This window comes from Numenius arquata, chromosome 2 (genome assembly GCF_964106895.1).
Source record: "Numenius arquata chromosome 2, bNumArq3.hap1.1, whole genome shotgun sequence".
Lineage (NCBI taxonomy): Eukaryota > Metazoa > Chordata > Aves > Charadriiformes > Scolopacidae > Numenius > Numenius arquata.
In genome coordinates, this window is record NC_133577.1 from 6,146,576 (window position 1) to 6,167,532 (window position 20,957).

The 20,957-nt window shown below is 44.0% G+C and overlaps 1 protein-coding gene across 1 annotated transcript in view; it reads right to left on the reverse strand.

Moving 5' to 3' along the window:
* The window catches only part of NHSL1 (NHS like 1), a 192,665-nt gene that overhangs the window by 25,518 nt on the left and 146,190 nt on the right, over positions 1–20,957 (reverse strand). The window contains exons 3-4 of the mRNA XM_074168281.1: positions 7,324–7,454; positions 4,150–4,221 (exon numbers count right to left, since the gene is read on the reverse strand). Of these exons, the coding sequence (XP_074024382.1) occupies positions 4,150–4,221; positions 7,324–7,454 (203 nt within the window). The remainder of the gene's footprint in view (positions 1–4,149; positions 4,222–7,323; positions 7,455–20,957) is intronic.

Consider the following 20,957-nt stretch of genomic DNA (forward strand, 5'->3'; position numbering starts at 1 on the left):
ACTTTCCCACTTCAAATTGCTCAAGTTTATAAAAACATTCATTAACTTAAGCAATCTGGGAGTGAAATGCCATTGCAGAAGGGAAAGCTGCCTCCAGGCCACGCTTCCCCCCAGTTTTGTTTAAAAACAGCCGAGAAAGTGTTGTAAGGATTGTGGCATGGGGGTGGTAGCCCTGTGCCACGGTGGGCACGTGTGTGGGCACTTAAAGGAGTCATCAGGGTTGAGGCAGGGAAATACTGCTTTCCCCCTTCTACAAAGAGCTCTTCTGCTGCCTGAAGACACTTCAAGCCCGGTTTTGCAGTCTGTGTGGGGTGAGGATGAGCTCCGGTGACCTTCGGGTGTTCTGATGGGTTGACACTGTCAGCATCAATGTCTGTCACACTCAGGCTGTCCCGCAGTGCCAGGTCTCAGCTGTCATACAGCAGCCACCAGGGGCTATGCCAATATGCCAAGCGGCAGAGAGACTGGCTACCAAGCCACCATCCCTCTTCGAGGAAATTACCCAAACCAAGCAGCAGAACCCTTTTTCCATTAGAGTATATAAACAGATAGAAAAACCCGAAGAACTGAAGCATCTACGACAAGGGAAGCCTAGTTATCAAAAAATAAAAAGAGAAGATTTAAAAAATACGGAGCAACAATCACAAATTTTGCAGAGTTCAAAGCTGAGAAAACTGGGGACAGATGGAGGAAGACGGGCAGAAATGAATCAGCCCAGTGAGCATATAACGAATGAAAAGCAATTGAAAAGCCAATCGTGCAACTGAGGTCAAAGCGCTGTGTCAGTGAGAACGATTTTCTGCCACAGGACAGGGGCTTGTGCTTCTACAAAACAATTCAGTGAAAGAGTTGCGGGCGGTTTTGGGTGTAGGAAGAAACGCTTACGTTTCATCTGTAGGTACGCGTTCCATGGCTCCTGGATAAGCACGACAATCCCTACTTACAGTCTTTCTTCCGAAGTATTCACAGCCACAGAGGTGTATTTACTTGGTTTTGTGATGTGAAGATACTTTGAAGGGGCATGACAAGAGGAAAACAGCAGCTCGTCTTTCAGCTTTCTTCACACAGAAATTATTTACCTCTATAACCGGGATGAAAATAGGGATTTGCGTATTTTTAGCAAACATTCCCAAATTGACAACACAGAAGTGAATTGCTGCTGTGCAACAAGTTGAGGAAGTCTTCTCAACTCAGGTCCGTTATATCAGAAATAGGGCAGTACTTTGGGATTATGTATCTGCTTAGCAAAGCTAGCCACAAACGCCCTGCTCATCATCGAATAGAAAGCACCTGTCCCATTTTTAAAGCATCTCTGATTCATAATAACTTTATTGCCAGGCTTAAAATGGCCAAATTTCTGTGCAAGGGGATGCTTCCTGATCTCCTCAGGAAAATTTGTTGGAATTTGTCCTTTTTAAGGGAAGAGGGAAAGGTGGGATGGGATGTGAAATCAACAGCCTTGGACCTTGCAGTGTTTCCACGAACACTGAGGGGGAAAAGCATGAATTTTCAAATGGGAGTTGAAATGAGAATCCAGGAGAGAAATGGCCTATAAATACCCTACAGACAGGCTAGATGGCTCAGTAAGCCAGAGCCTTGCCGTTGCCTTGTTGACATATTGTCCCCCCAGCCTACTCAGCTGCCGAGATACAGCAAAAGGGTTTCCCTGTCTCAGCCCATCCGTGGTATTTGAGAGCTCTCAGGTGACAAGTGAGTCCATGCCGTGTATCCTGCAGCACATGCAGCCTACATATCATTTTTATATTCCGGGGGGTTTATACTACACTGTTTGAAAAAAGACAGGACCTCCGGGAGGAAAATTCAAACCATACAAATTTCACCTTTCAGCAAAGGAACTTCAAAGTTCCAGTTATGCGTTTTCCCTCACTATCTCCCGCAATCACTTCTAAAATTATAATTTCTCAGAGAAACAAAAGTGTGAGAAAAAAACATCTAACTAATTTTAGATAGCAATTAATTAATTGCTGCAACATCTTATTTCTTCTCAGGCCTTTTACTAGGTTTGATGGCTTCAAGTGCCCTTTTAACCAATGCAAAGGGATCAAGACAAACAATAACGGGGAAAAAAACCCCGACCCTCAAACCTTTAAATTCCTCTTTCTTGGTCAATCGAGAATGTTACTTTATGTGCCTGCTTCAACCCTTGGGGTTTCACACTGTGTTATGAACATGGCCATATTATAAATTTATGTGAATTTACACTTAAGTTGAATTAATCACGTCTTGCTCTATTTGGTGCCCTCCAGACCAAGGTCCCCAGTCTAGCCCCTCCAATTTTCATAGAATATTCCCTTTTATTACTTCAAAACACAGATTTTCAGTTGCACTAGCCAACTTTGTTATTCTACTAAATCCTTCACTTCATACCCTTCTCTGTCTCAGTAAGGAAGGGATTTATTTATTTTTCTCAGCAGAAAATACTGACCATCAAGCAGGTTATCACCTTAACTAGCACTGCAGAAATGTTCCTTTCTTCTTCCTCTGTTGCAATGGGATTAAAAACATCAGAAGAGCTGCAGTGCATCAGTTCAGAGCTCTAAAAGCCTACCCTAGTATCTGCCTTATGATAACGGCCAATCGATGATATGCAGGTGAAATTAAATCAGGGGATGTGTAGAGTGGCTACCCTCCCCTGAATATTCTCTCAGTACTGGATGGAGTTCTCCTCCCCTGTCCAAGAATTTTCCCAGTTGCTTTCTGAATCCTTTCTCAGGATCCACAATTCTTGCAGGAATTGCACAGTGTGAGTGTGTGGCGAGTGAGGGATTACCCTCTTCTGTTTGTTCAAATAGCAGCCTTCCAATATCTGAAGGGAGCCTACAGGAGAGCCGGAGAGGGACTCTTTGTCAGGAAACGTAGTAACAGGACAAGGGGTAACGGTTTTAAATTGGAAGAGGGGAGATTTAGATTAGATATTAGGAGGAAATTCTTTCCTGTGAGGGTGGTGAAGCACTGGAACAGGTTGCCCAGGGAAGCTGTGGCTGCCCCATCCCTGGAGGTGTTCAAGGCCAGGCTGGATGGGGCTTTGAGCAACCTGGTCTGGTGGGAGGTGTCCCTGCCCATGGCAGGGGGGTTGGAACTCGATGATCCCTAAGGTCCCTTCCAACTCTAACCATTCTATGATTCTATGATTCCATACTCACTTCCTTATGCTCTGGCATTTTATGCTTTGATCTGCTGTTTCAACTCAGTAAATTAAGCAGTATTTTCAAAAGAACGTGAAGCCGTATAAAATACATGTGCTGATGACAAGAGCACCCCCATGCAATTGCAGCAGAGGAGCAGGGAGGCCAGCTGAGGGCACCACCACCTAAAAGGATCTCCAGTTCCACCAGAGTCCATGCCACAGGGCTCCCGGGCGTTCCCACCTCCAAACTGGAGCACCAACTGCTTTAGCCCCTCTTAGCATCAAGCAAAACCTCCTCAAATCCTTCAAGCCAATACAGTTAATGCATTTGTTTTCACTTAAGATACTAAGTGGCCTGCAGATATTCAAGAGACAACCAACAGTTTGGCTGAGTACAGTGGCAAAACCAGCCTTTTTTTAACTCACAAAAAAGCAAAATGTATGTTTTTGCACCTGAAGCTTAACAGACTTTATCAAGGCAAAGTTCATAAACCGAGTGACAGGACCTGGGGAAAAATACCATGAGTTTTTGGCGTACAAACATTTTCATAGATGGAATAAAGCCATGATATAGTGCATGCCTGGGAGCAAGTACTCTCTATAGCTCACAATCATCATTTAAAAAATACACGTTACTCCAAATTAGCCAAAGTTTTTCTTTGGCTAATTAAAAACCAATGAAGCAGCCAATTAAATAAAACACTGTTCATTGGAGGAGGGGCTTCAAAGGACACAAATGCTAATAGATAAAAAAGAATTTAAAAATGTCAGTGAACCAAGTAAACAGGATATTGGACTGTGGACAAAAGGGAGTAATGAGGAAAAAACAAAGGAAACAAACCTGGCATGGCATTCTTCTGTTGAGCATCTGATTTATTTATTTATTTATTTATGTTTAAGCAGGCTAAGAGCAGAATGAGATTGCATATATGCTAAATGCTACAAGTACCATCAAGCTGCAGAGGCGGCAGCTGGATGGTCCCACTCGTGGGCAAAGGTACCTTGTTGCTCCAGGGAACCAAGTTACAGCAGGCGCTAGCGCAAGACTGAGAGATGCAGTCTAACAGACTAGACTGTTGAGTGAGACAAAAAGAAACAAAGAGAATGAGTGATAAAAAAGGGAAAGAAAAAAAGAATGAGAAAAAAAAACACACAGAGGACAAATACATTTAATGCACATAATATATACATTTCAGAACATAAGGGGAACCAGTTTGAAAGCGACATCTCAATGCATCTTTGACACTCGGAAAACACGAGCAACACTGAAGGCCAGGAATAGCTCCCAAGTCACGTCACCAGCAGTGCTATGTAAGAGACGAGAAAGAAGGACGCTGGTCACAGCACTGAGATGTAAAATCCAGATAAACCAATTTAATCTCCAACAAACTCAATTAGGATCAGCAGAAATACACTGCAGCAGAGCATGGTCTGTGCTCCATTAATGTAACTTGTAAGAATCAACCTAAGAGTTAAAGGGCAGTTCCAAGAACCTCATTTTATATCACTCAGAGACTTCAGCTTTCTATGTTTTCTAATTTTGTTTGCTTGTTTTCGAGTTGGGCAAACTTGCCCACTTATCCCTAGCGGTCTTCCTTCAAAACAGCAAATGTTGTGCTTATCATAGACATTTTCTAGGACTCACACTGAACCACGTGCTTTGAGTATTACCCTCTGCTGGCAGACACCCACCTCCACAAAACATGAGAACGTGGATGGAGGTCTCCTCTCGCATCCCCTAGCCATGGTTTCACATTATGTCTCCAGCGAAGACAGACAAATGGAGTATCTGGCTACATTTTTTTTTTTTAAGCAGATTAAAGAGTAGGTAAAGATGGGTTTCCTTTGTGAAATCACCATGCAGCAAAACATAGTTTTTCTGCGAGTTGGCAATTATGTCAACTTAGAAGCAAATCTCCAAAGAATAAATAGCTATTCATCCACCCATCATTATTCTGCACTTCTCAAATTTCAACTATTAAGTACTGCATGTACAGAATTTAAATGCTGGCTTTTTTTTTTTTTGCTTTGAATAGACAACAAAGCTACAAAGCTTTCATCTAGTGGTGAGGAGTTCACATTGTGAATCAATGGAATTTGGTGACCCCAGTTCCACACTGTCACTGGAGAACTCTTCTGACAGCTGAAATACGACTCGCTCAAGGCATAAGACTTATTAGAATTACTTGGCACGCTACCAGCGAGATTATAATTCAAGTTGAGAGATCTGTTGTGGTTAAGTGTTCTTTTAAATAAAGAGTAAAATTTTAGGCCATTATAAAAAAAAGCCAACTTCAAAAAGATCCCGGCCAAAGGAAACCACTAAATATTGAGTTGTACAATATGAAAGGAGAATCACGCTACCTTTTACAAGGGATTAATGCCTTTCAGAGCTGCAAATAAGAGCAGCAGGGTTAAGGTTCTGAGATAATCAGTAACATCCAAGACTCTGAATTTGGCAACTATCTTCTCCACACCTCTGAATCATCCTCTCAGCTAAAAATATTTAAAGGAAGCTATTTCAATTTGAAATGGAAGCGCCATCCTATCCTTGAAGCATAATTACTGGCACTAATTCTTTTCAGAATGCACAGAAATTGTTAGTAACACGTTATGTTAATGTTCAAAAAACCCCTTAACCAAGATAAGGATGACAGCTCTTAGTCTCCAAGAGGCCTCACCCATGCTTATATGCTCTCACTCAAACTGTTAAAAGAAGTGTATTTATATTTTTTAAATGTTACATTAGTTTTCCATGTGCAGACGGCCATACGCTGCACAGCATTGGCTAAGACCAGTTGCTAACATATATGTATGCGTATATATGCAGTACATTAATAGCAACAATGTGTTTATTTCCCAGTAGAAATCAGAATTCCACTGATTTCAGTAAGGTTTTGCAAATTATCGCTATAATGTATTCCACGGGTATGAATGTGCTTTACATTCTCTGCTCGCTGCCAGTACATACCACACACAGCTAAACAAGATGCTCTAACATTCCCTGCCAACACACAGATATAGCACAATCACCACCTGGATGGGAGGCTCCACATATTCTATGGCACCTTTTATTATGTGATAAAAAATCACGGAAGGAAGAACCGAAAACACTGTTGCCTTTGAAATGAGTCCTCAGGATTTGAACAGAAAGACAGTCCATGCTAGAGAGGCACATATGGTTTAGTAACGATTCAAAGAAATTAAACTGTGTTAACAATCAAGCATATCCTCCCACTCTCCGAGCAACAGTTTGTGGCAAAGTATTCTAGAATTATCTATCTTGAAAATCCCAGGAACCCCAGCATTTCAGGTTTGGACAGCCAGGGTTCAGGGTATCTTGTTTTCCACCCCAGCAGTAAAGTCCATTCCCCCAGCACCAAAGCCAGCTTCTCTTTCAGAGCCCGCAGGCACAACAGGGTAAGGTAATGACAGGGGAGCAAAATTTCTTCTTTAGAACACTAACGCAGCTTTCTAGTTCTATAATTGAAGTGTATATAAATTAATGTGTATATAACAATATGTCTTGAAAGCTTTATTGGTATTTTTGCTCAACTGTCCCTTCTTTTTCACGATTTAATTCATTTCTAGATTATAAACTAAATGTAGACGGAGTTGAGAAATGGGCATAGAAACATGAAAACCATGAAGCAAAACTGAAAGCAAGCTGATAAATCCAACATCGCGGGCAACCTTTCATTCTCCTGGATGCCTTTACCCAAACAGTTGTGATGCATCAGGACAAAGCCTCTACCTAATGAAGCTGCGTAACTGCCTGTATCAGCAATTCAGAGAGCACACGTGCTGCAGTTACAACGCGAACACACCGATGGCTGGTGAACAACTCTTCCTGCTACTTCAATGTAAACACTTAACAGATCCAAACCAGCCGCCCTCAGTGGGGTCTTCCCTCCAGAACACCACCAAACTCCTGCTGGCTTTCACACCTTTACCATGCCAGTGGGAACTTCATATCAATGCATGGGTAGAACCCAGGCTTTTAAGAGATCTGACTCTACGGAAGTCAGATGACGTCCCACCACTGTAATTCAAAGGAACAAGCATCTTTACAATCTTCTAAAAACCCTACCTTATTTGAACAATGTCACGGCAGGCAATTAAACTGCACCAAGATCACATATTCTTTCCAGCACTTCCCCCCCCCCAACCATTACCTTTTGCTCAATTTCTTCATAATCGTCCTGGTAACTTCCACAGATCGCGCTGGAGGAGGAGGAGGAGAAGGTGGGGCCCTGAGAGTAATACTGCGAGCTCCGGTAGCCATCCCGCCGCAGCTTGTCACACTCTGCCGACAGACAGAGAAAGAGGAGATTAATTCCCGATAAGAGCCACTACTGTTTACGCTTGGTGCACTATCCACTTGCAAAAGTACACAGTGTTTTCCTGAAAAAGTTTACCGTGCATTGGCATCGTCCGTCCCAAGTAACAGAACCCAAAGATGCGTTTCTTATGTTTGCATCTATATTTTCCCCCTCCGTCGCATGTATTATAGACATATGCCCCCCACGCAGTATATATACACACGGCTTTTATTGAACCCAGGAGATGGCAAGAGCTTTGGAAAGAAGGGGGAAAGGGATTTATTTATTTATTTGAGGCCTGGCTCGGTGTCTTGACAGATGGCAGCATCTCACAGGATGGGAGACGGAAGCATGTGGGTAACACCGGGGGTCTCATTTGCCAGGCCGGTAGACATCCATTATGTGCCTTACACTTGAAACGATGATGTTGCTCACTACTCAAGCACCATCTGCTGAATAACTTTGGCACTGACCACTTGTCCTGTCTTCCTGCCCGCGGAAGAGTCCATTTATTGTGATTTTGGAGAGAGGAATGCAAAATCACGGGGATCTCAGAACCTCTTGTCGCTGCAGAGCACGTGTAGTTTAACACTGGAGTTTTCGAAGTTCAGAAAGAATTCAGAGCAAACATGCATTCCCCACCCAAAATGGCCAAAATCCCACTCAGCATCTCATTCCCCCCACCCAAGTTTTGCACCATCATCTTCCCGCCTCCTAATTGATATTCAGTGTGATTGTGCTACAGAATAACAGACGCCAGAGCATAAGGAAAAATTAAATGTTCAAGATGCAGCAACCAAACTCATCAGCCCAGTCAAACTGTTAGCTTTACATCTCCAGAGACAGATATCTGAATCTGCTGAAAGATGAGGAAAGCAAGAAGAAAATTAAGTATTTGGTACATTTCTGTCTAAGGAACTGAAATTTCTGCACAACACACAGGCATTATGATGACAAAAAGCGCTTTTATCACCACTTTGCTGGAGAACAACTTTCTGTGATTGTATCATCTGTCTCCCTATCTTGATCTTTTTAATATCCCTTAAAATGGAAAACATGCCATGTTTATATTGAGGGCAAGGTTTTAGAGAGACTTTTGCCTGGCAAATGATAAAATGGAGTTACAATTTGCAACTCCAGTGTATATTTCCTGTTTGCTCAGATGCTTCTCAGACTGAACCATAGAATTCTGAGTTGGAGGGGACCTTTCAGATCATCTAGTCCAATAACCATCCATCTAACACTGACAAAAACCATCACTAAACCATATCAAAGAACTACGTCTGCCCATCTTTCAAATACCTCCAGGGATGGTGACTCCACCACTTCCCTGGGCAGCCCATTCCAAGGCTTAATAACCCTTTCAGCGCAAAAATTTTTCCTAATATCCAACCTGAATCTTCCCTGGTGCAACTTGAGGCCGTTCACTCTTGTCCTATTGCCTGTGACTTGGGAGAAAAGACCAACCCCAGCCTCTCTACACCCTCCTTTCAGGTAGTTGTAGAGAGCAATAAGGTCTCCCCTCAGCCTCCTCTTCTCCAGGCTGAACACCCCCAGCTCCCTCAGCCGCTCCTCATAAGACTTGTTCTCCAGACCCCTCACCAGCTCCGTTGCCCTTCTCTGGACCCACTCCAGCACCTCAATGTCTTTCTTGGAGCGAAGGGTCCAAAATTGGACACAGCACTTGAGGTGGGGCCTCACCAGTGCCCAGTACAGGGGGACAATCACTTCCCTACTCCTGCTGGCCACACTATTCCCGATACAGGCCAGGATGCTGTTGGCCTTCTTGGCCACCTGGGCACACTGCTGGCTCATATTCAAGCCAGCTGTCAACCAACACCCCCAGGTCCTTTTCTGAGGTCTGGAGGACTCTGTGGTGATGGGCTAAATGACCTAGAACAACCACAGCTAATCAATGCAGACTCCCCTGTATCTGAACATGCACAATGAGAGGGCAAGCTTAGAGTCTGACAACTAGCCATCTCCTGCAGAGCCAGATGTACGTCCTGACCTATCACATGTTTCCACATGGGGTCAAAAAGGGCAGTATGGTAGGAACCTGTCACTCCTCTGAGAATTCAAGGACCAAGGGTGGCGTGGTGGGGTTTGGAGATGCAGATCAATTGCTACGTCTCAGGAACAGAGGGTTGGTAGCCCCGTTTACCTGTTTCACACGTGTGAGCATGCCGACACTGAACACATCTGGCAAACAGCTGCTGTGCTTCAGGAGGGGGGTGAAAAATGACTGCCAGCAACCTCAATAAAACAAATTCCTCCACCGCCCTTCCAAATTTGGCACTGGATCCAGCCAGATCCAGCACATACCGCTTACAAACGTGAGCATCCCTGATGGGCTGTTTGTCAGTTTGAGCTACAAATCAACAGGGATGCGCAGGCTGTGGCAGAATAAAGCTTGTATCAACTTGTGGCGTGGGGTAACACCCCAACTTGTCAACTTAGACACTGCAAGTTTTTCTTTCAGATCAGTCGATAATCACCACAAACAAACATAAAGACAACTTAAGGGATACGTAAGAATGCAGTTATTTTTCCTTAGGTTTTTGGGATAAGGCCCGGGGTCCTGGCTGGTCACTTCTATGACTCTGACATCAGGCATCACAGCACACCGCAAGGGCGATGGGCTCTTACAGAGTGTGATAGATGCCACCCTCTGGTATTTATTGCTTGACCTTATTTATTCTCCTACCCCAGGAGATGAAGATGATGAATGGTGCATTTCATGAAACCCAGAAGAGTTCCAAAAACTTAAGGAAGTCAACACTGAAGGTCTCAAGTCCACCACAAGTTCAAGTGGACTGACAATAAAAAAAAATGGCAGTTTATCAAGCTTACAACCTCCATTTGTCCACAACAGAAGATCCATGTAACATCAGAAGCTATTGCAGCAATGTTGCTGAGACGCCAAGAGAATTACTAACTGCCAGGTGAACCACACCAACAAAAAGGCGATTCGCCCCCAAGAACAGCTGTTCTATTTACATACTGTCACCATACGTTTCACAGCACAGCAGGAAACACACACCCTGGACTGCACCTGAAGCCAACAAACCTCGGGAGAAGTTTTAGGCAGCCCACAAGTGCAACAGGAGGTCAATCACTGCATCTAACTGAAGCCACTGTCGCTGCCAGACCAAGGGTGTTTGAAAACTGTTCCAGCTGGAAGCACCACCACCCCCACCTCATCGCTATTATTAAAGGTGCACATGGCCTTCTGTAAGCAATCAGGTTTGTATTTTTCTGATAAATGTTTCTTTATTTATGTAAAATATACCCAGGAAGAAGCTAGAAGTTCTTACTCTAGGAAAGACTACAGACACGTTTCTTTTTCCCAGAGGAGCAATACCTAGTCCTATTCCCACAATCCCAGAGAGGAGCACTATACACTGAGTTAGTGAAAAAGTTCTTATGCAAGTTATTTCAGAGACGGAAAGCTGACTAGGGAGCAGAAGGATACAGCCAGTTCCAGCTGTTAATAATCTTGGGTTTAAAGAATGCGACAATACATTAGTTCTAAGTGAGCCAGGGACATACACACTCACACCCAGTGGCAGGGCTGCCATTACCCACGTTATCCAATACACAAGAAAGATGCACAGCCTTTCTGTATTTCCACCTAAAAACTGTCAGGAGTTCTGTATCAGGCAGGACACAAACACCCATTCCTGAGGATGTGCCTGGAATCTGAAGCACATGCTGCAGTCAAGCTCGAAGTCATAAGCTTGCATGTATCCCATCTGAAAAGTGAAATAATATTATTGTGCCCCAGACGAGCTGGTTTTGTTTACACAGACACTGGCCATTTGCCCAGGGGGACCAGGAAAGAGCCACTGGCTTGGCAACTGCAGTCGGTGGCTGCACTGGGTGGTGCCATGGCACGAAGGCTGGAACTACCTCCCCTTGGGGGCTGAGCTCACAGGGATGCTGCCATCACCTCCTGCTGCCCTGCGGGTGCTTTTCTGGCTAGGTAAAACCATAGGTTAGTTCTTGTCCTTCTCCTTCAATACTAGTGATACATTAAATTTCAAAACCCGCTCTGTATTATAAACATCGCTTAAAAAAAATGACTGTAGTCAGATTATATTATAATAGAATTTATCCCCATTTATGTGGTACAAGTTAAACCCTTACCAGAGAAGAAAATTTCACCTGAAGTTGAGTTTTGCTGTTCACAGGATGGTTTTAGTTAAGCATGAAGAAAGTATGTGGGAAATGTGGTTAAAAACCTTTTAAAAGGCCCCCTCATCATTTCCACAGTTATTAGAACAGGGTAGATACGATATTCAGGAGATGCACGATGGAACAAAATGTGTTTTTAAACCGTACTCTTACATGATAATTTGAACCATAAATCACCGGAGTGAATAGAATCACAGAATCACAGAATATTTTTGGTTGGATGGGACCTTTGAGATCATTGAGTCCAACCAACAAAACAAAAAAACCCAAACAAACAAACAAAAAAAAAACACACCCAAAAAATCCCAGAACACCAAACACCAAAACCAAAACAAACACCCACAACCACACCCAACCCCACCCCCAAACAGCCACAACCCAACAATCTCAGGCACTAGAGCATGTCCTGAAGTTCCACGTCTACACGTTTCTTAAATACCTCCAGGGATGGCAACTCCACCACCTCCCTGGGCAGGCTGTTCCAGGGCCTGACCACTCTCTCAGTAAAGTAATTCTTCCTAATATCTAATCTAAACCTCCCCTGCCCCAACTTCAGACCATTTCCTCTGGTCCTGTCATTATTCCCTTGGGAGAAGAGGCCAACACCCACCTCTCTACACTCTCCTTTCAGGGAGTTGTAGAGGGCAATGAGGTGTCCCCTCAGCCTCCTCTTCTCCAAACTAAACATGCCCAGTTCCCTCAGCCTCTCCTCATATGACTTGTTCTCCAGACCCCTCACCAGCTTGGTGGCTCTCCTCTGGACACGCTCCAGCAGCTCAATGTCCTTCCTGCAGTGAGGGGCCCAGAACTGAACACAGCACTCGAGGTGAGGCCTTACCAGGTCCCAGTACAGAGGCACCATCACTTCCCTACTCCTGCTGGCCACGCTATTCCTGATACAGGCCAGGATGCCGTTGGCCTTCTTGGCCACCTGGGCACACTGCTGGCTCATGTTCAGCCAGCTGTCCACCAACACCCCCAGGTCCTTTTCTGCTGGGCAGCTTCCCAGCCACTCTTCCCCAAGCCTGTAGCGTTGCCTGGGGTTGTTGTGACCGAAATGCAGGACCCGGCACTTGGCCTTATTAAACCTCATCTCACTGGCCTTGGCCCATTGATCCAACCTGTCCAGGTCCCTCTGTAGAGCCTGCCGACCCTCAAGCAGATCAACACTCCCACCTAGCTTGGTGTCATCTGCAGACTTACTGAGGGTGCACTCAATCCCCTTATCCAGATCATCAATAAAGGTATTAAACAAGACCGGCCCCAAAACTGAGCCCTGAGGGACACCACTGGTGACCGGCCACCAACTGGATTTCACCCCATTAATTACAACTCCCTGGGCACGGCCATGCAGCCAGTTTTTTACCCAGTGAAGAGTACGCTTGCCTATGCCATGATTCACCAGCTTCTCCAGGAGAACGCTGTGGGGGACGGTGTCAAAGGCCTTAACAAAGTCCAAGTAGACAACGTCCACAGCCTTCCCCGCATCGCGAAGGTGGGTCACATGGTCATAGAAAGAGATCAAGTTGGTTAAGCAGGACCTCCCTTTCATAAACCCATGCTGGCTGGCCCTGATCCCTCGGCTGCCCTGCATTTGCCGTGAGAGCTCACTCAAGATGATCCTCTCCATGATCTTTCCTGGTACCGAGGTCAGACTGACAGGCCTATAGTTTCCCGGATCATCCTTCCGGCCCTTCTTGTAGATGGGCGTCACATTGGCCACCCTCCAGTCACCCTCCAGAAGGCACAGCACTGATACCTCCACCTCCACCCCTCCAGAAGGCACAGCACTGATATCTCAGTAATTTGTCTGACATGGTATTACCGTGGAAAAACCAGGATTAACGTTTACCTTGTCCTCCTTGGTCAGACCTACACACCGCACTGCTCCACTATGGAAAACCAGGTTTGCTGGGAGGGGACTGGGTGTGTTGTCTCTTTCCTTCTCTTTTAACCAATTTGGTTAACGTTTCATACCTGCAGAGCTTCCTACCACTAAAACCAGTCAAAGTATCTTCAAAGTGTACATGAAGAAAAATGCACTGCCCTGCCAGCAGCAGAATTAGTCAGAGGACGATGGATTAATGGTAATTTTCAGAAGTTTTCCATGTTATTTTTTATTATTATTGTTGTAATGGAACTGTGCAAAACTAAGTGTCATTTTTCATCAGTTTCTTCATAAGACTATTCTTTTGCCTGCGGGGTTCGGGGTGCCCTGTGTTGACCTGGCTGCACGGAAAAAGGCTCCAGGTGCTGATTTTCAGGGCTGGATCCCACCTGAGCCTAGGACATCTCCCCCAGCAGAAGCGCAGAGCCACAGCTTTCTGGCACCGCTCTGGACCAGTCTCCTCCATGCCTCAGGCCTGAACGTGCAGCCATCACTCAGTAAATTAGCCCTAATGAGATGACTTGTGTAAGTAAACACTGCTCACGTAACTGTTGCAGGATCAGACCTTAAGCTCTGTAGCTACACACGTACACGCTCAGACACACTCTCGCAAGCATGTACTCAAGAGTTTAATGTAAAAAAAAAAAATCCACTTTTACATGTTTCTAAGTATTTATTAGTAGCCAGTAAAAACACTGGTTAAACAATTAAACTACCACAATACTCACAAGTATAAATTTAGAAACTTGGCATCAAGGTTATTCAGACATCTAAATCACAGAATCACAGAATGATATGGGGTAGGAAGGGACCTCTGGAGATCATCTACTCCAACCCCCTGCCAAAGCAGGTCCACCTAGAGCAGGTTGCACAGGAACATGTCCAGGTGGGTTTTGAATGTCTCCAGAGATGGAGACTCCACCACCTCTCTGGGCAGCCTGTCCCAGGGCTCTGCCACCCTCAGAGGAAAGAAGTTTCTCCTCGTGTTTAGGTGGAATTTCTTATATTCAAGTTTGTGCCCGTTTTCTCTTGTCCTGTCCCTGGGCACCACTGAAAAAAGACTGGCCCCATCCTCCTGACACCCACCCTTTAAGTATTTATAGGCGTTGATCAGATCCCCCCTCAGCCTTCTCTTCTCCAGACTAAAAAGACCCAGGTCCCTCAGCCTTTCATAGTTCTGGCTTGGCGTAAGAAGCCATCCCACTGGATGGGTCAAGCAATGAAAGACAGAAAGACAGCATCCCAGAAACATCTGAATTTGCCTCGTATCCAAGAACAGCACCTGCAATTTGAAACGAATCACTAAAACCCAAAGAAAAAATGCCAATTGGACCGGCAGCTTCCTGAAGGAGCAAAGGCGCTGCCCAAAGCCATCGGAACAGAACCCCCAGGTGCAGAGAGAGCAGAAAGACCAGCACACACTTCTCCTGCCTCTGCACCATCCCCTGTTGTCTCCTTGTCAGCAGGAAGGGACAAGTGATGAGCTGACAGCTGCATCTGCATGCTTGAAAAATTATCTCAGCTCAAGTCAGGGTGACTTCTTGGCAGAGCCTTTCATGTTCTAACTTGTATTTTGTAGAGTGGGATTTTTTTTTTTTTTTCTTTTTTTTCGGACTAGCGAGAGGCTATTAACTGCAAGAGTCAGCTAAACTGTCAACTACAGAAATAAATCTGCTGACTAGTATATTAAAACACATTTATCCATTCACCGCACATATCACTGGAAAACTGCTCTACTCCCTGAGGTCAGAAATCTTCTTTTTTTTTAGATCTTCAAACATTGTAGCCAAGCCGTTTTTCTGTAAATACCCACAAACCACATTCCTCGCCTAAGTCACAACTGCAAACACTACCTTACAAGTGTTACAAATTTCACCTAAAACCAGACAGACTGTAGTACAATCTTGTAAAAGCAAACTTTTAAAAATTACCCATTAAAGTTACACTGCGCTTGAACAATCACAATATGTACTGTATCACTGCTTTTTGGTTTAGAAGATTCTTCTGTTTCAAAGCTGGAAAAAAAAATAATCTGCGTATCAGTTTAATTTACTTCATGCATCTTTTGAATTTGTTTTTCTAGTTGAGCTCAGACAACCTCGTGGGTTGGTGACAGACAGGCGTGGGAAGACCTGGATTCCCAACCCAGCATCGCTGCACCGGAGCAAACCACTTCAGGTTAGATCCAGTCAAGAACTTTGTAGCTAGACAGACACGACACAATCTAAATTTCATGCATGTGCCTCCTAATTTAGAGTCTAAGGGGGTATCTACACTCTGCCTGCAGCACACAGGTATATAGCCAGGCACCTCAGGGTAAATCACAGAATCATAGAATGGTTTGGGTTGGAAGGGACCTTAAAGATCATCCAGTTCCAACCCCCCTGCCTTGGGCAGGGACACCTCCCACCAGACCAGGTTGCTCAAAGCCCCATCCAGCCTGGCCTTGAACACCTCCAGGGATGGGGCAGACACAGCTTCTCTGGGCTTAGCTTCTCTAAGCGAAAGACAATACGGAATAACCTGAGGTGCCTTTACTCACATGGTGAGGACAAGAATTGCAACCAAAGCTGGGTCCAAGGCTGCAGACATCTGCATGAGGGGCAGAACGTAACAGGGATTTCAACATCTCTGTTTCTGAGGATTACGAGCCTTTTATCCAACAGATGCTTAAAATTAAAAAGTGCTGCAAGTTACAAAAGGATTTTTCACGTAGATACATATCTATATTCTTTAAGGGTGAGCACCAGCTAAATCTCCAACTTCCTAAGAGTGTGGTATAAACACCAGGCAAAAAGCTTGCCACCCGAAATGTAACAGCCACAGGCAGGTTTTGTGTGGGACTGGTCACCCCAGTGTGGACTGAGACATGCTCTGAGCACACCTACCAAACTGGGACCTCTTTGGGGACGCAGCTGCCTCTCTGCCTGCTTCCAGCGCTTCAGTAAGATGTGGGTCAGACCAGGATAACTCCGGACCACGCAGTTAACAGGGCAATTTCAGGGAGGTAACTTTTCAAGATAAAATGCTTGCTGAGAATGATCATGCCTGGGACTGTAATTAAAACACACGCCCTAGTTCAAAGGTCTCCTTTGTTAGTAAAGCTAACTAAAACGACTGCCTCTCGCTCTGCGCCACTTCGAGTCCCTCGTTTGTACACTGGGGGTAAGAATGCACAGCTCTCTTCGTGCGGACGGAACAGGCTGTATAAAAGCAGAGCTATACAAAGGCAACCTCGTTTTTGACAAATATCTCATGCTAAATGTGACTTCAAAAAAAAAGCAGCTCAATTTAATTCCAATACAGCATCTATTTTTGTCCCTGGATCTAAATATGAGGCAGACAGCTTGCCTCTACCACTTTATATTCCTCCCAAAAAAATTCACTCAGCTTGGATCAAATCCCATTTCCCTTAAATGTATAAATCCCCGTATCATCTGCAAAACTTGACTATCACAGAGAGTGCTTCTATATCAAAGCTCTAAAATATGTTGTAAAGCCACAGCAATGATGCACTTGTGTAACAACTGAACTGTAACCGATGCTGACTGCAAAGCAAGTTCATGAACTTCAGCTGCGATATATCCAGCACGCTGTTTTGTTCAGACTCCCGTTTTAACGGGTCAGGAATTTCAACAGATGTAGTACCGTGGCAGCCCAGCTGAAAAAACTTCTGCTCAACGGCTCAATCTAGATGTTTTGGCTAATACCAGCCTTTACCAATCCACCTGCCTTCCCTGTTATTCCCTTCCCCCCAAAATGCAATTTTACGCCGCTATTTCTAGATCTCTATTTTTACCAGTATGTATGGAAAAGCATAAGACAAGCCTGGAGACAGTGAACACTGGTACCCGACACACTTCTTCCACAAACAAGTGCCATATGAAGTGGCAAGTTTTAACCCACCAGCAAAATTTAATTGTTTACTGCATGGCCTTCTTATCTGACGAGTAACAAGAAAGGTTTATCAGACTTTTAGAGTGTTACGTGTGTTCCCCCTCTTGAATAAGCTGCCAAGCCCAGCCACACAGGTAGCTTTTAATGACAGATGCTGTGCGGAATTTCCCAGAAACAAAGATGTCCTGGGCTCCATGGAATGAAGGTGACCCTAAGAGGGTTGGATTCTGCAATGGAAAAGTCTATTGAACGGATACTTCAAAGAAATCTTACTGAAAGTGACCAAACGTATTTATGTAGCACAAGGACAGGGCATGAAAAGTGCAACATTAAAATAAGGCAAGCGTGCAGTTAGTTATTTTCAAATGCCCAAATCAGATGCAAGTCTTTAAGGAGGATCCAAACTAACAAGAACTCCACAATGTGAAAATACCTTTAAGTTAATTCAAACACCTTGATCATTCCTTCCTTTCTTTTCTTGAAACCTTTAAAAAACAAATAAATTTAATCCCACCCTTAATTCCCCAGGTAATCTGCATGATTTAGCCATGCAGCAGACCCTTCTAATGGCACCAAAATGCAACAGCCATTACAGATCATATTTGTTAACAAGCTGTCACTGGGGAGCTCTCAAAATAATTATCACTGTTTGTCTTGAGTTAATTTAAATTTCTGCAAGTATGTTATATGACTACATGTAGTGGTGACAAGATGTCTGAAGTGTAGCAGTTTATTTGCTTCCTTTTGCATGTTTGATGCTGGCATTAAAAATCACTCTCCCCACTTTTTCCTCTAGCATTTTTATGGATATCTGCTGTTTCTTAGGCAACTGAACATAGCTAATATAAAAACATGAAGGGAGTTTTTATTGTTTTTTCTCCTAGGACACTTAAAGCTATCTAAAATACTGTAAGCAAGCATTTGTAACACCCCAATCTGAGAGAGGGAGGAGGAAGAAGAGCAAAAAGGGAAACAACTCAAAGTCTGACATTCCCTGTGATGGAAGTTGCTTTACCTGGCACGGAAACAACTACACCACAGGCAGTAACAGTTCAAACTTCTTCTCTCCACAGATCTGAAATGTGGTAAGGTTCAATAATCTTTCAGCTAAATCCTCCTACTGATTCTGACTTGTACCATAAAACATTAAGAAAACACATTAATCTGGTTTAAGAAATAAAGAGTATCATTGGTATTATTTTGAAACATTTTTTTGTCTTCTTTTAACCCTTTCACTGGAATTGTTTTCACTTATCTACGTGTAACAACCCCTGTATGTTTTTACACTCAGCACTGCACTACATAATCTAAAAATAGGGAACCTAAAATACTTCTGAGCAGCTCAGTTTTTCAGCACAAGAGCAGCCTTCAGACACGCAGAGTGTAGACTCCCGGTCAAATTCTGCTTAGTTTCATTTGAATATTCAGTTTTAAAAATTCCTTATTAGAAAGGACAGTTGGAGCATGGAACGTGGCCAAAACCATCAACAGATGTACTGTGAATTAATTCAGGAACAGTAAAGAGGGCGAGATACATGGGCAGAACCTCTGTACTAACTTAACTATTGAAACTAAAATAATGAGAAATAAGTTGATCTCTATTTTTTTGATTTTACGGCTCCAAAGGCCTTTCCGGAACATATGTTCTATCCCTAGCCTTTAATGGTTTTTCACTTCATTAAGGTTTCCAGTTGGTAGGGAGCTCACATCTTGACATCTTTCTGAACCTGAACCAGATCTATTGTTAATATGAAGTGGTTCCCCCCTATTTTGCAGCTCTTTAATGAAACATAAGATTATTTTAAGTCCATAATCTTCTCAGCAGGATTATCGACTAGTAGGGCTGACCCTAATATTGCTCATCTGAACAGTGATCTGGCAGATGCACCGAGAAAACAAAGGCTAAACACATACCTGTCTGGAGGGTCTTGCAGCAAGACATAATGGAGGCTTTATGAGTAACTACTTAAATCCGGTTTTATTTGACAATGCTAACCAGATGTCTTCTGGAAAACAAATCAAGTGTTTCAATCACTGCTGCTTAAATACATTCCTTGAATTTGGCCAACAAAGCTAAACAGAAGCTACAGTCAGCCAAATCCAGCTCTTCTGAAGATGAGATAATAAATGAATCATCACAGACATTGGAACAACGAGCCCTATATTATGTACATAGCTTGAATCAACACAAGGGGTTGATTACGGGGCGGGGGGGGGGGGGGGGGGGGGGGTAAGGCACAAAGTATAGGCAGTTGTGCATATAGTCTCGCAGCTGCAGTCTAAAAGAGTACGAAAATCACCTATTTACTGGGTTTACCACTATTTACAGGTACGCCTTCCTCAGGATGTATCTGACTCCTTGTGTGCCGCTGGGAAGGACAGCCAGCCTAGGCAGTAACCAGTGGCATGTGACAAGATACTGTCCCTCTTCTGCAACTTGAACCGCACAGAGACAGTACACACAAGACCGTTCAAGAACTGCCTGTCTCCTGAAAGCCCAAGATCATTTCAGTCTGGCTGTGTTTGCCCTTTAACATTAACATGATTATTTTGTCCCTTCCCTTTATGCCTCTTCTCTCCCAACTCATGATGGACAAGACACAACAAGCAACAGCGGAGCTCATTCTTCTCCCACTTTTTATTTCTTTTTAAATCAAAAGTGCTCTACACTGCTAATTGCTGGAAATGGAAGAAAACTGCCCCTTGGAAATCGGGCCATATATATCCTTCTCTGCCCCCCATCAATCCAATTGACTTATATCCGTGTTTGAGGGAGAATATAGGATAATTCAAAAAATGCAGAAGCAAAGAGAGTTCAGGGGCGTGACGAAAAATTTTCCTGTTCCTTCACTTCATCAATAATTTGCAAAATTATCCGAGGCCAGTGCATTCCAGATTACTTTAGGCTTTTCTTTTAGGACACTGGACCAGACCAGCACCTGTGAACACACCGTTAACCTGTCCAGAAGGCAGACAGGGACACTTCAGACATGCTCCAAGCAGTTAAAGCAACACTACAACAGTGCTCTGTCTCCTCTCCATCTTCATGCTTCATGCCTTATTGCTTCTCGTTTTTAGATTACTTAGCAAAACGAGGATTAGTCTTAGTTTGTTAGCAAAACAAGGATTAGTCTCAATTTACTCTTCCCACCCCAATATTTGCATCATTGCTATATACTAATGCTGTTGTATCAGTGATCCTTGCTGAAGACAGCTATATTTTAGGGACTTATTTAGGGACGGGGACAAGCTGTAGGAAACACTGCAGCACGTGGCACTTGCCCCTTCAGCACAGATAATGGTCTGCCTTATAAGAAAATGAAGCAAATTAACCAGAACTCATAGCTCTGCTACTGTCCAGCCACCCAGTAGACATTGGCAATGCGAGACTAAACAAGTCAAGCAGTTCTTCAACCTTGGAACAGAGCACACAGTGCAAGGGGGTAGGACTGACTTGAGGATCCTGGTGGCATGAAGAAAGAGCCACAGCTCTTCCTCCCCACCC